The sequence below is a fragment of the Anabrus simplex genome, chromosome 2, assembly GCF_040414725.1.
Source record: "Anabrus simplex isolate iqAnaSimp1 chromosome 2, ASM4041472v1, whole genome shotgun sequence".
Lineage (NCBI taxonomy): Eukaryota > Metazoa > Arthropoda > Insecta > Orthoptera > Tettigoniidae > Anabrus > Anabrus simplex.
Window position 1 is genome coordinate 375053242 of NC_090266.1, and position 14676 is coordinate 375067917.

The window sequence follows — 14676 nt, forward strand, 5'->3', positions numbered from 1 at the left end:
CAGTTCGCCTCCTCTCAAATTGTTATTTTAGAGGTCATATAATTACCCTTTTACATTTAATAGACCTCAGTAGGTTGGGGTATTTTACCCCTGTGTCTATGTCCAGAGAGGACAACTTGAAGGTGGAGTTTGGTGTGGCCTTTGAGAGGCTTAAAGTTGAGAGCGAGTGGCTCTTTTTCGAAAATTGAGTGTTGTATGCCTCGTGGAGGCTTTTCAGTGTAATTTGGAGCAAGTGCTCCTGAACATGAATGGGGTTTTCTGCCCCTCTGGTAAAACTTATTTTGAAGTAAGGTTGGGCTGATTGCCCACGAATTGTGATGTAAGGGCGCTGAGCCCAAATCCAGTAAATATTGTACCTACATTTTGTTGACTTGCAACTCTGTACCTGCAATGCTTGTTATTTCTTCATTTTAAAAAGAAAATATAACCTTGTTAAATTTTACATTAACTTTGATTCCGTAGTTTGAGACCCGTTCATGCCCGCACCTTCTTTCACCTCTACCTACCACTAAAACACGGTAACACTTATATTAACCCGTCATGATCCTTTTCTCCTCGAGTGTCTGTCCTGTGCTCCTAGCTCTTCACTACCTGTATTCATCTTTTTCTTTTTTGTCCGTTTCTGTGCTGACCTGGTTTTCTTCTTTTCTTACACTTCTTACATCAAGACTGAAGATCTGTCAAGAACGTCCCTCAGTGGGTGTTCAGCCCAACTTACTGATAATGCTGCTGCAAGGCAGAAATGAGCTCGTTAGGGGATGTGGAGAAATGGATGTGGAAGAACTGGGATTGATGAGAAGAGAGCAACTCTATTTGAAGATAGCAGTGTATGAAGACGTGAAGATAGTCCTTGTTCTTTTGTGTTTTCTTTCTAGATCCAAATCTTCCCACACTGACCTATCATTGTCATAAATAGACAGAGGAACAAGAAAAGGAACACCCAACAAGACAAACACAATGACGGGTCAGAGCTGGAAGAGAGCACAGAAAGAGGAGACAAGGACAATAATAAAAAACACAAAAAGACAAGGACAATCTCCACATCTTCACAAACTGTAGTCTTCAAATAAGTAGCAGGTTTTTTAAGTAAGAACGTTTTTAAATATAGACGCTGCGGCGCTTCGGTTGTCATTCGGAGCAGGCACGCTCAGTACGTACATCTGTAGGCTAGCCACAAACACCATTACGGAAGCATTCACCCGTATTTACATTTGTCTGTGCGTATTGAAAATGGCTCTGACAATGGTCCTGCGAAGTGTGAAGTACGTGCTATGATTCGTTTTCTCAATGCAAAAGATGTGAAAGCTGTTGAAATTCATCGGCAGATTAGTGAAGTATATTAAGAACACACTATGAGTGAAGGAATGGTAAGAAAATGAATTAGAGCATTTAAAAAAGGCCTTACTAATGTCCACAACGAGAAGTGTATTGGGTGACATTGACGCAAGAAGTTTATGAAAATGAGAAACCACGGAAAACCATTTCAGGGCTGCCGACAGTGGGGTTCGAACCCACTATATCCGGGATGCAAGCTCACACTTTACACAAATTCTTTTAGAATTTCATCTTGACACATGAACAGGAAGTGAAAGCAGAGCGCTTTCATGTAAAATGTCCGGCTCCATGGCTAAGTGGTTAGCGTGCTCATCTTTGGTCACAGGGGTCCCGGGTTAGATTCCCGGCAGGTTCGGGAATTTTAACTTTAGTTGGTTAATTTCAGTGGCACGGGGGCTGGGTGTATGTGTCGTCTTCATCATCATTTCATCCTCATCACGACGCGCAAGTCGCCTACAGGTGTCAAATAAAAAGACCTGCATCTGGCGAGCCTAACTTGTCCTTAGACATTCCTGGCACTAAAAGTCATACGCCATTTCCTTTCATTTCGTGTAAAATCAAAGAGTGTAGCTTGGATTCAGGAAAGGTTTCGTGTTCATATCAATACTGGGTGGGCTCCCTGCCGGGAGACAGCATACAAACTAGCCATCGAATCTGAAACTAAAGATCATATCATGGAGAGAAAACAACCCCGTCTCAAGCTGCTGTGGGAGTGGCTGTGACTCGTAGCCCTTCAGAATCCACCAGAACTGTCTGTGTTTGGTCGTCTATCGCTGGTCAATTCAGAGAATACTGCAGTCTGAGCTTGACCTCTTCCCATACAAAATGATAACCTACAGCGAGTAAGGTTGCTGCGTGTGCTATTGCAGAAGGTGATCCCATACCATATAACACTTGATTCAGTGATGAGGCATACAATTATCTCAACGGAGCTGTAAACAAACAGAATGTCTGGTTTCGGGCGAAAGGAGAGCCTGATATTGTGCACGAGGTAGACAGACATGGTGTGAGGTACCGAGGTGCCAGAATTGTGTCCTGCAGGAGTTCTTTTACGTACCAATAAATCTACTACTGACACGAGGCTGACGCATTTCAGCGCCTTCAAATACCACCGGACTGAGCCAGGATCGAACCTGCCAAATTGGGGTCATAAGGCCAGCACCTCAACCATCTGATTCAGTCAGCCTGGCTTAAGAAAGTGTGTGCAGGGGCTGCAATTTCCAGTCACGGAAATATTGCGTGAACTATTTTCAATGACAGCCAACAATATGCGTTACATGGACATGTTGCAAAACAGACTACCTACAGAGAGAGAGAGACAAAATGGTTCATGCAAGATGGAGCTAGTCTGCACACAGCAAATATTATTCTGGACTTGCTGCATGAACCTTTCAGACCCCACGTGATCTTCCATCAATATGTCAAACTTTTCAGTGTGGTTCAATATGGCTACCATATCGTCCCGATCTTAATCCTTGCAACTTTTTCCTGTGGGGATATTTGTTGCAGATAATCTACTGACATAAAACAGAAAATGTACTGCAACTGCGAAGAGCCATTCTGACTTCTTTCCAAGGGTTGAGTGAGGACACATCTTACAGCTTGGTTTTAGACATGCAGGTTCATCTCAAAGCTGTAGTACGCCGAGAAGGTGGGCATACTGAACATGCCCTGCATACTGACTAATCATGCACATTTCAGTGAGTGTTGCAATGCCATCTTTTTATTAAATATGCTATATTAAACATTCTATAAACAATTTTCAGTGTATAACACTTCGTGCGTCACCCTGTATCCGTGTTGGTGCAACGTAAAGCAAATTATTTTTTTAAAGTGGCTTATGCTTGGAACTTATGTTGAGAAGTAGTTTAAGGTACAGTTACATGAAAAAAAAAAAAAAAAAAATGAAAAAAAAAATTCTTTAAAAATTCCATTACATCAAAACGGTACTTACTTAAAGAACATGCCTCATACATAGACTCATTCTTCATCAATCCCCATCCATCTACAGCCGCCACCCCCCCCCCCCTTCCCCCTTCGACAAGCTTGTTTCTGCTTCCCAGCTTGATCAGGAGGGTGGGCATCAACACTCATTGAGAGGCCGGGCCATCTTGACAGATCTACAGTCTTGATGTGGGAAGTATAGGATAAGAAAAAATCCGGATAAATACAGGAAAAGGGAAGAAGCATAAGATAATACAGGTGGTAAAAAAAGGACAGAAGGTATTTTAATTTGGTGTGCGTTTAAAGTGAATTAATTTGGGAACAAACGAGTGTTATTACAGTGAACCGAAGCTGAATACACCAGCAAAAGGCGAGATTCTATACTTGCCGAAAGACCAGTGAAAGTTTCGTGTGTAAAAGTGATTTAATTTTTAAACACACATTCATTATAGAAACGGTCGACATATTGGTCTTCTAGTAGTTACCAAGAACTTATACATACAGAGAATTTCCTGTAGAACTTTTATATAAAACATCAAAGAGTAATAATCTCAACTGTAGAGAGTACTGTACTTATTTATATTGACTGTGATGCACCAAAAATCAGAGAGTAGACAATTATGCCAGCAACACAAGGAAATAACACTGAACATTGTACAAAATGCGCCATAGAACTTACACATGATAATTCCATAGGATGTGATGGCTGCAATTCATGGCATCACAATTCATGTACATCACTCTGAGCAACCAAAATCAAGGCATTGAACTCACGAAAGGGAAACCTTCTATGGATGGGCGAATCATGTTGCTTTAGGCTTCAAAACTATGGTCTATGTAAAACTTCGCAAGAAGAATCAGAAATAGCCAGAAACTATAATAGCAATTATAAAGAATTAGAAGACAAAATAGAAGATCTAGGTGAAACATTAATGACAAAAATGACTTTTAATGGAGACATAACTTAAGCAAACTGACCTAATTACAATAACATCTACAGCTCCACAGCAAAATAATACAGAATTTGCTCAAACATCTAGATAATCAGTAATACAGGGAATAAACCACTTGGAAATACAAAGGAAAAATGCAAAAAATCACAGAGGATGCTGAAATGGACACAAAATCCAAAATCAATGAAACCACAATGAATAGGAATGTGGAAATGGGAAAAGTGAAGAGCCCAGGAGTACCCCGACACGATAATATAATCAGAAAAATAAAAGGGATGGTAATGAGCCCACAATAATTGGGACAATGAGCAATACCGAGCTTCAAGATGGAAAAAGAAAGGCTTTGTTATACATAGGAAAACTTCACAGAGATACTACTGTACAGAAGAAAAAATTAAGGAACATCTTTAAAAACAAGGAATAACAAACGAGGTAACTTGTGAAGAATTACAAACTAGAGGATATTTCAAATCTTTTAAAATTTCCATCCCGCTTACAGAAAAAGAACAAGCCATGGAACCAGATATCTGGTCAGCCGGAGTTCTAGTAAGACAGTTTCATTTTCGAAACAGAAGGCAAGGCGGCGCAAAATTTCAATAGGTTAATGAACACATTAATCAAAAAAGTTAACTTTGATTCAGGAAATTTCACACTTGACTTGATTTTATGGAATGTAGAAGGAATAAGAGGCTTGCTTTCAACAACTCCAGAAAATCCTTCGGCAGGACATGATATAATTGTGATCACAAAAACAATGCTGACAGAGAGGATGGACCTGCCAGGCTACTACAGCAAACACGCATTATCAATTCATAAGGACCGAGGAAGGCCAGAAAGAGGGGTGACCTGCACGTACAACAACAAAATGGGAAGACTTAGAGATACAATAATAGATGAAAACTTAGTAATCTTGAAAGCAGAAGAAATTACTATAGTAGGAACATATATTAGCCCGTTGAAAAAAGTGGAAGACACTGTCGAGCAAATAGCCAAACTTCTAGCCTTTACTGACAAGGATGAAAATGTAATACTAGCTGGAGATTTTAACTGTTGTCTGCATAAACAGAATAGCAAAACAGGTATCGTATTAGAAATGCTGCTCACAGAAGGATACCGTCTAATCAATAAAAGTGAAGAGGTCACCTACTTGGCTCCAAACGGTTCCAGTACCATCGATTTAATCTTCTACCGAGGAAGAAATATTAAATTGATAGGACATCAGATTATGAGAAATCAAGGTATCGCCGCACAAAGGAAACATCTACCAGTCTCGGCAAATTTCTTAATTAGACAAAAGGTCCCACATGAAACAGAGAATATACACATAAGATCAAAAAGTATAGACGAAAACAAACTCAGGGAAAACAGCCAAAGGATAGAAGAGACTCATAAGCTCATTGAGGAAGGTAATCTCGAAACAGCTTTAGGTATCATCAATAGAATAATAAGGGATTCTTTGTTCCACAAAAAACCTCGGAAGTCCAAAGAATGGTTTGATGTAGAATGCTACGTAGAAAGAAGAAAAATGCTCAACTTACTACATATAGTCAGAAGACTTAAAACTGTAACCATCTTACAAGCTTACGCGATACAACAAAGAAGTTATAAACAACTATTGAAAATGAAAAGGAACAATCATACCGAAATGCAGGCACAACAGAAAGCCCAAGAAGCTTTAAGAGAGCCTTTTATGGCTTTAAAGAAGAAAAGGGGAATCCATCGAATCAAATAAATATGAATATATGGGAATACCACTTTAATAATGTATTAAATACAGGAGGACGAACATTAGCACTATATGTCTTAAAATGTAGTTCGACAAAAAATCTAGAAATAACAATAGATGAAGTGACGAGAGAGCTGGAGGATGTCCTACATAAAAATCATATATAAGGGAAAAGGAGAGCCTGATGATGAAAACTCACATAGAGGGATAGCGTTAGAGAACATCATGAAAGTATATACAAAAATCATTAACCAAAACTTAACGAATTAATAGATGATCATCTTCCAGAGGAACAATTCGGGTTCAGGAAAGGCAGAGGAACTCTACAAGCTGTCGCTAATTTACTAGATGAAGTGGAAGAAGCACTTAGGCATCAAAAAGGAAAATTTTATGCTGTATTCATTGACTTCAGTACGGTCTTTGACTTGCTCAACAGATCAAAGCTAATGGGAATATTAGACAGTATGATTGGAGCAGACAATGAACTTAAGATTGTAATAAATAATCTTCTAGCCTACAATAGTGTGAGAATAAATGATGGGGTATCACTCTTCTCACATCACTCAAACGGTGTGTTACAAGGAGACCCCATTAGCCCTACGCTTTTTAACGTAGCTACAACAGACATCGCAAGAATAACAGATAATCTATTGCCAGTGCTTATGCCTATGCAGATGACATGATAATAGGATCAAGAAACAGGGAAGATCTTCAGATAGATAGATAGATAGATAGATAGATAGATTGATTACAGGAGTGGGCCGAAACAAACGACTTCCAGGTTAACAAGGACAAGACGGTCTGTATGGTTTTCAGAAAAGGAGGAAGAATAGCAGCGACAGACAGAATTTCATATGCAGGGGTAGACTTGACTACAGTAAATAAGTTTCGTTACCTCGGCATCACTCTACAAATGTCAGGATCTTCGTTCAAAATACATGTAAGGGAAAGAGCAGCAGCAACAATAAGAAGAATTTATGATATACAAGACCCAACCAAACTATCAATAGGCTCGGCAATGAAACTTTTCCATGCAAAGTTATTACCCATTCTGACATACGGCATAGATTTAATCTAGGACAAATTATCAATATCAGACCAAACTACCCTTGAAAAAGTGAAAGCTACCTTTCTGAAAAGAATATTAGGTATTTCTAAGACATCTCCATCTAGACTAGCTTATGAGTTAGCTCAGGAGCCTTTCCTTATCGAGGATCTTAGATATCTTTCTCTACCATCGACACCTCAAGCCATTGTTCACCTACTGTAAATCTGAGGTTAAGCAAAAGAGAAGAAATCTGACCAGAGTTTTACGTTACGGATGCTATGACAAGCAGAGACTGGATGGGCCCAAATAAGAACATGCGCAGTGCTATCAACAGGCTGGCTGTACACGGATTTCATCATAAGCTATGTGTAAAAGAGATATCACGAACCAAGTGACGAACGTGTGTGCAAATTGTGGGACAATATGTGAACAATACCACTTCAATAAGTGTAACAAAAGAGAAAAGACCTTACATGAATATAGTAAAGAGTAGAACAATTTATATATGGCCATTGGCTGCAATAAAACTTTATTATTATTATAATGACTTTATTTAACACTTGTTTGTTCCTTTCCAATACTGAACTGTCATTGTGTTTATCCTATTGTGTGTTCCTTTCAATCCTTCTAGATATGGCTCAATTATATTACCCTTTTCATAAGAACACAGAACAATGAAGTGATTACTTACCTTTCCCTTTTGGTTTCCCTCCAACCTTCTTTAGAGCTGCCCGAGCCATTGCATCTTTGTCAGAACCCTCTTCCCCTTCAGATTCCGACTCTGAAGGAGGCTCAGTATTCCGAACTGAGGACATCACGGGAGCGATAGAGACAGATGGCGTCATCATGTGTACTTGTCCAGGGGAACGCGTCTTTCCCAACATAGTACGGACAGAACTTGACCTGTTGACAGGAGAACTTCCACGTCCTGTTGTTCCCTTCTGCACTCTTAACAGTTCAAATACCTGTGAAAGTGTATAAAAGTAAAATGAATCAGTGAAATGCTATGCTATTCTATTCTATAAAATAGCTCCAGTTCCATTCAAGGAAAAGTAACATGTTCATATTGGATTACATTGATCATTTATTGGAGTACAAGGAAGTTCTGCACACCTTGATCACTTACATGACGGCATCGCTGGTGACTGGAAAGCCAACTGTGTGCCAGCGTCTTTCTCATTTGCCAACTGATGGCCGGAGTGTTATTTTATTACATTATTGCATTGTTATTCATGAAACAGTGAAATAATAGCATTATTACAAATGATTATTACTATTTATAAAATATATTACATTTACTGGTTCATGTACAATGACAGAATCTCAGTGCAATATAACATCATCCTTCCTCACTTAGTTCAGCAGAAAAAATTATGATGCTTGTTGCTTAAAGGCCCCTAACATCCAGGTCATCGGACCCCCAACAGAAAAATGAAGACAGATGGCCAATAATTCTGACCTCAATAATACTGCACCAGACATTAACCTATTGATCATGAGTCAAGATTCAAGGGGTATTTTGTGAGGTATCTTTAGTTCATTTGTTTTTTGAATGGCAGGATAAAACCACAAGTTCTCAGGGTCTAATACGTTACTGTAAACCAGGGCTAAGAACCACTACAAAAAATTATATTGGTGGGTGTGTCATAGTCTCGTCACTCCTGCACTACACTAATTTTATACGGTTTCAGATTTAACATTATTGTTGCTCTTGTAGTTGAAAATTTCCACATTTTTTTAAACAATCTGTTTTACGTTGCACTGACGCAGGTAGGTGTTACAGCAATGATGGGATAGGAAAGGGTTACAAGTGGGAAGGAAAAGCTTCAGCATTTGCCTGGTGTGAAAACGGGAAACCACTGAGAAGCCATCTTCAGGGCTGCCAACAATGGGGTTCGAACCTTTTATCTTCTGAATGCAAGCTGATAGCTAACTGCATGGCTAACGCACTCGGTTTTTCTAAATTCTGTTATGCTACATACCAAAGTGACCAAGTATTAGAGCAATTTCATGTATCTAGCATTCCAATTAATGTACACGCAGGAGACAGGAGACAGGAAGTTCATATTCAAAGGACATGTTCATTAGTATGTTCTGTAGAAGCGATTAGCATTTCCGTCACCTAGGTTCAGCATGTGTCCTGTTGCCTAGTAGGCACTGGGTCCTCCATGGGCACGTATAAGGTGTGAATGGCGTCCTGGGGTATAGCCATGCATGCTGCATTCACCTGTTTCCACAGTTCACCTTAGGTGGTTGCCATTGGGTCATAGTGCCGCATGCATCATTTCACCATATCCCACACATTTTCAATTGACAACAAGTCCGGTGATCGGGCGAGCCAGGCCAACAGTCTTATATCCTGTAACAACAAGAAAGCGCATGTTCGTGCAGCAACATGTGGTCACGCATTGTCCTACTGAAATTTGCGTCTGGGGTGTCGTGTAGAAAAGGTATGGCTACGGGTCGCAAGATGTCATTTCGTGTAGGTCGAACTGGTCACAGTGCCCTGAACATGCACCAACTGTGATTTGTGGTTGTACCCAATAGCACCCCACACCATAAGGCCTTGAGTTGGCGCTGTATGTCTTGAGCGAATGCAGTCAATGTCAAGCCTCACCCCCTGTCTGCGGCGAACCAAAATGCGGCCATCATTTTCAAACAAACAGAACCTGGATTCATCCTAAAACACTATCTGCTCCCATTCCTGTCCCCAGTGACATCATTCCACACACCATTGCAGTCTAGCACGTTTATGCATATTAGTCAAAGGTAGGCGGAGAAGTGGACGACGCGCCAGTAACCCAGACCGTAATAAACGGTGACAGACTGTCACTCCTGATAGTGTACAATGTGTTACACAGTTCCACTGTTGCTCCAGAGCCGAGGACGTGGATCTGTCCTGCAATGCCATTCGGATGAGGTGTCTATCTTCTTGGGGGGGGGGGGACCAGATCCATCTCGTCATGTTCTACGGCCTTCTGTGAACCATTCTGTACACACCCGTTGCACTGCCAACACACTTGGTCCCACAAGAGCAGCAATTTCCCGGATGGATGCATTACATTCTCTCATGCCAATAATGCGCCCTCTTTCAAACTAACTCATTTGATGGTACGGTTCTTGTATAAGGCTGCGAGGCATCCTGCACGTCTGCTCAAGTCACACTGATCCATTACCTTCGACAACGAGAGCCGCAGGCACATTTTACCAGTTGGTGGTGGTGCGTCGAGATATCGATGTGGACCTTGAACCTGAAGGCCGACATGGTTCAAATGCTAATTATTTCTTCAGAATATACTAATGCACACGTCCTGTGTATATGAACTTCCTGTCGCTAGTCTTCCACGGTGTTCTGGTTTTTATGAACATGAGTGTATTTCACATTCCCAGTCTCTCTAAATTGTTTCACCATATTATGGACAGTTTAGTGTGATGTAGACCTGCTATTTGTTTTTGTCACAATGACTTGGAGAGGACTTGTGGTGACAATGGGATAGGATAGGGGTGAATAGGGAAAGAAGAAACATGTCAATTAAAGACACGAGCCTTAGAAGAGCCTAACATGAGGTCTTATATCAGCTAATTTATCAGTAAACCTCCTACACACAAAGCAAGCAGTCCAGCTACCAGTAAAGTGTCAAGGCAGAGCACTTCACATCATTTTCTGTAAAAACGCTCATTTTCCTTTGATCGTTCTCACATTTCCATATGAAGTAAATTCTCATTCCAACTTCCTTATTTTTAAAACTTTACTGTTTCCAGCTGTAGAGCACACTTCTCAGGAAAAGAGCGCACTACAGCTTTCCTCTCTCTCATTTATCAATTTAAAATCAGCTGCGGTGCCTTGATGAATGTGGATTGATTTCCAGCAGTCGTGGAGCAGAAGAAATCGTGCCAAATAGATTGGTTGAAAAAGCACAACTCAATATTATCTTGTAGTCTGCAGCAGTCTGCCTCAGTCCTAGTGTCCGATCCTACATCTCATTTCAAATGAGCAGCAGGATACATCTCCATGATCAGATTCATTTTTTTTCAAGCTGGGATCCACATTAACTCTTTTGGTGCCAGAGTCGCTGTGAGCAATTAAAAAAAAAAAAAAAATGAACGAAACTTGTCAACGTCGCTCTGAGAGATGCTTTATTTCTTTATCCCTTGATGGCCTTCTAGACTGAAAATGGCGCCTAATCCTGGCACAACCATTAGAGAGTTCAAGCAAACCTGTTCTGACAATATTTTTTTGTTTTCTGTCTTTCAATAATCTTGAGCAATATTTAAAGTTCCTTGACTTGTTTGCATGTGAAGGCGTTGAAGTGTAAGACGAGTGGTGTAAAAGAGGAGGATATTAAAGAATTAACGAGTCCAGGAACTGTTGTGGATCCTGCACAGGACTGTCCTGGTCAACATTACTTTCTTCCCAGTCACTATTAGTATCAACATCATGACTATCGCTTTGTTAAGTAGTCACATTCCGCACACATTCTGAGGCGAAATCGGCACCTGATTCGTCACCAAGATCGGAATCACTGTCCATAAAGTCCGAGATGTCACCAATTGACTCGCCAGTCATAGCTATAGGGTTGTTTATTTTCACTGTCATCATTTAACCTTTTAAGTGCTGAGTTTCCAGTTGACTGTTTGGCACCTCAGTGCTGCGTTTTTTCATTCATATGTCAAACATTTTGTAGAAGCCTCTCAAATTTTAACTTATCAGTGGGGTGATTAGCTAAAAGTGTTTATAAATGTTGGTTCTTTATAAATCTAAATGCAAATGGAAAATCCTACACTTATGTTCAATATTATTTTGAGAGAAAACAAAATTGCACTTTTGTTCCAATGCGTACATTATCTTTATACAAAGTAAAGAGCCCAAAATAATAATATTTCCTAAAATCTGTGGGCAACTAACACATGTAACTTTTTACAAGTACATAAGCTGATATTTTAAAATACTTTCTAAACCTGGAATGTGGTGATAGTTAAATGTTTTCTACTGGTTGCTTGTGATGCCAATTTGTTCAACTATCTGCACCAACTCCACTGGCACAAACGTTTTTTAAAAATCAATGATTTTTGGGTTGTCATCAAATACTACTTGGTCCTCAGTCTGTCACAGTTACTTGAAAGTCTGGTGGAGAAAAGTAATCCATCCGCCACGAAAATAGTGATAAAATAGCTTCTGAATTCGCCATGTTTTTCTTCTTTCGTTTAGAAGGAGGCTCTGTTTCTCTCTCACATACAATATTTTCAGCACTCTCTGTATCACTGCGTGTGTGTGTGTGTGTGGGGGGGGGGGGCTAAAATGGTGCCTTCATCTGTCCATGAAACTGTTGAATTACTACACAAAATAATAGAAGTGCTACATAAGGATTTGGTAGAAGCAAACCTTGTAATTAAAAACGTACGGTCTGAAAGGGTAAATCTGATTGAAAAAGTGAAAAAAACTAAAAAAAATTGCGATGGTGATGGCATTGGCGCGTCATGGAGCGAGGTTATGTAGCGGCAAAGAAAAATGTCGCTAACTAGGCCTAATTCACCTGGAAATCATCTTGCAGTGATGAACAGATTCAGCGTTTTACCTGAAGTTCGGGAAGAGCAAGGACGCACTCCTTTCTCCCAAGATGAGAGTTCTCCGACAACAACAAAAAACGAATTCACGCCGATAACGTGATCAAGAAAGTAAGGAAGGAGAAGAAAGTGAAACTGTTTGGTAATAGTCACGGTCGAGGCCTTTCAACAAATCTAGCAGAACTGCAAGCTGACAGTGAAGTGACAGGTTTTATTCAACCAAGTGTCCCCCTTTCAGAAGTAGTGAAAATCCTCTTGAGGAAAGTTGATTAACTCTCATCAAACGACGTCATAGTTATTGTCTTCAAAGACTGTATGATTTTAAGACATTCCAATTCTGTTAATGGAGTTAATTACAGTACAACAGAGTTGTGACCTGGATTTTTGCAAGTATGTTAAAAACTACAAATCAGTCTATCGAAGAGTTCTTAGGGCGGCTAAGATAATGCACAATAACAAGAAAGTTAAAGAGTCGTGCAATAAATCACAAACCATATGGAATGTAATCAAGGGATAAACCAACAGACAGACACTCAGTTGGAAACAAAGTTGCTGCCATAAAAAATGCTAAGGGAATACTAATGAATGACCCTCATCATCTGGCTAATAATATAAATGATTTCTTTCTATCCTTACCATACAAACTTGAAAATGCAAATACATCAGATGTATTACCAGAACCCCAAACTTTGTGCAAAACTCTACGTAATTAACTCTAGTAACAGAATTGGAAGGTCTTAAAATCATACAGTCTTTGAAGAATATTTTTGCAAGTTGCTTTACGTCGCACCAACACAGATAGGCCTTATTATGGCGACGATGGGACAGGAAAGGGTTAGGAGTGGGAAGGAAGCGGCCGTGGCCTTAATTAAGGTACAGCCCCAGCATTTGCAACCTTATATTAAATGCAAATGTAATTGAAAATACGCTGACCACAACATTTCTAGGTGTCCATGTTGATGAAAAATTAAGATGGGATCATCATATTAAAAAATAGGGAAGTCTCTGAGTTCTGTTTGCTTTGCCTTAAAGGATTTTGTCTAATAGTTGTAGTGAAGAATATGTCAGAATAGCATATTTTGGATATTTCCATTCAGTCATCTCATGCTACTGGTCTCTGGGGCTGCTACAAATCAAATCTTAATATTATTTTTCGAATACAGAAACAAGCTATCAGAATTATATCGAGACGTAACAGGTTAGATCATTGCAGGCCATTATTTAAGAGACTAAGGATACTCCCAGTACCAAGCATAAACGTCATGCAATGCATTCTACACGTGGAAAAAAAAAAAAAAAAATAATAATAATAATATTTTAAAAAATGGTCACTTCAGAAAAACTTTTAACTATTACAATTACCAGACGCAAACAAGAAATAATATTTTTATCGAGCACAAGAGTAAAACCATTGCCGTGAGACATGTAGACTCTGTTGGAATCAGATTATATAATAAGCTTCCAAATAAGATTAAAGATATTAGTCCCTACAGTTCATTTACCACAGCTCTAAAAAATCTCTTGCTGAGTAGCTGCTTCTATAGTAAAGAAGAATACACGAAGTGCTGGTAATGATGCTATTACTTATTAACTTGTAAACGTTCTTAATATCTAGTATATAGCCTTAAAAATATGTTGTCACATTGATTATGTGCGTATTGTTAACACCACACTCATAGATTTTTATTTTGTCTTGTAAATATTGATTATCAATACTATTTATTATTTTCAAAAATTAGGATGTGCTGTCCTAACATTGAGGTATTTGATGGTGGTGTTTTTCCTTTTTCCTTTTCAAAATGTTTATTATTGTGCATATATTATTGTTAGTATTAAAAAATCACTCTACAATTGCTATACTGTTGGCATATTTCAAAATATATGATTGTACAGCACAGTCTCATCATCATCATCATCATCATCATCATCATTTCCCGTTTCCCGGGTCGGGTTGTGAATCAAGGATCTCCATCGCTGCCTGTCTCTACCATTCTCTTCCTTTTTTAAGTACATCTTCTGGTTTTCCTCGCCATTCTCTATGCACTCCCACACTGAATCTGTCCACCTCTTTCGGGGTTTTCCTCGTGGTCTCTTTCCTGTTAACT

The 14676-nt window shown here is 39.4% G+C and overlaps 1 protein-coding gene across 1 annotated transcript in view; it reads right to left on the reverse strand.

The window, feature by feature from the left end:
• LOC136863553 (uncharacterized) overlaps nucleotides 1–14676 on the reverse strand; it is a 452780-nt gene that overhangs the window by 336180 nt on the left and 101924 nt on the right. The window contains exon 6 of the mRNA XM_067139933.2: nucleotides 7698–7971. Coding sequence (XP_066996034.2) covers nucleotides 7698–7971 — 274 coding nt within the window. The remainder of the gene's footprint in view (nucleotides 1–7697; nucleotides 7972–14676) is intronic.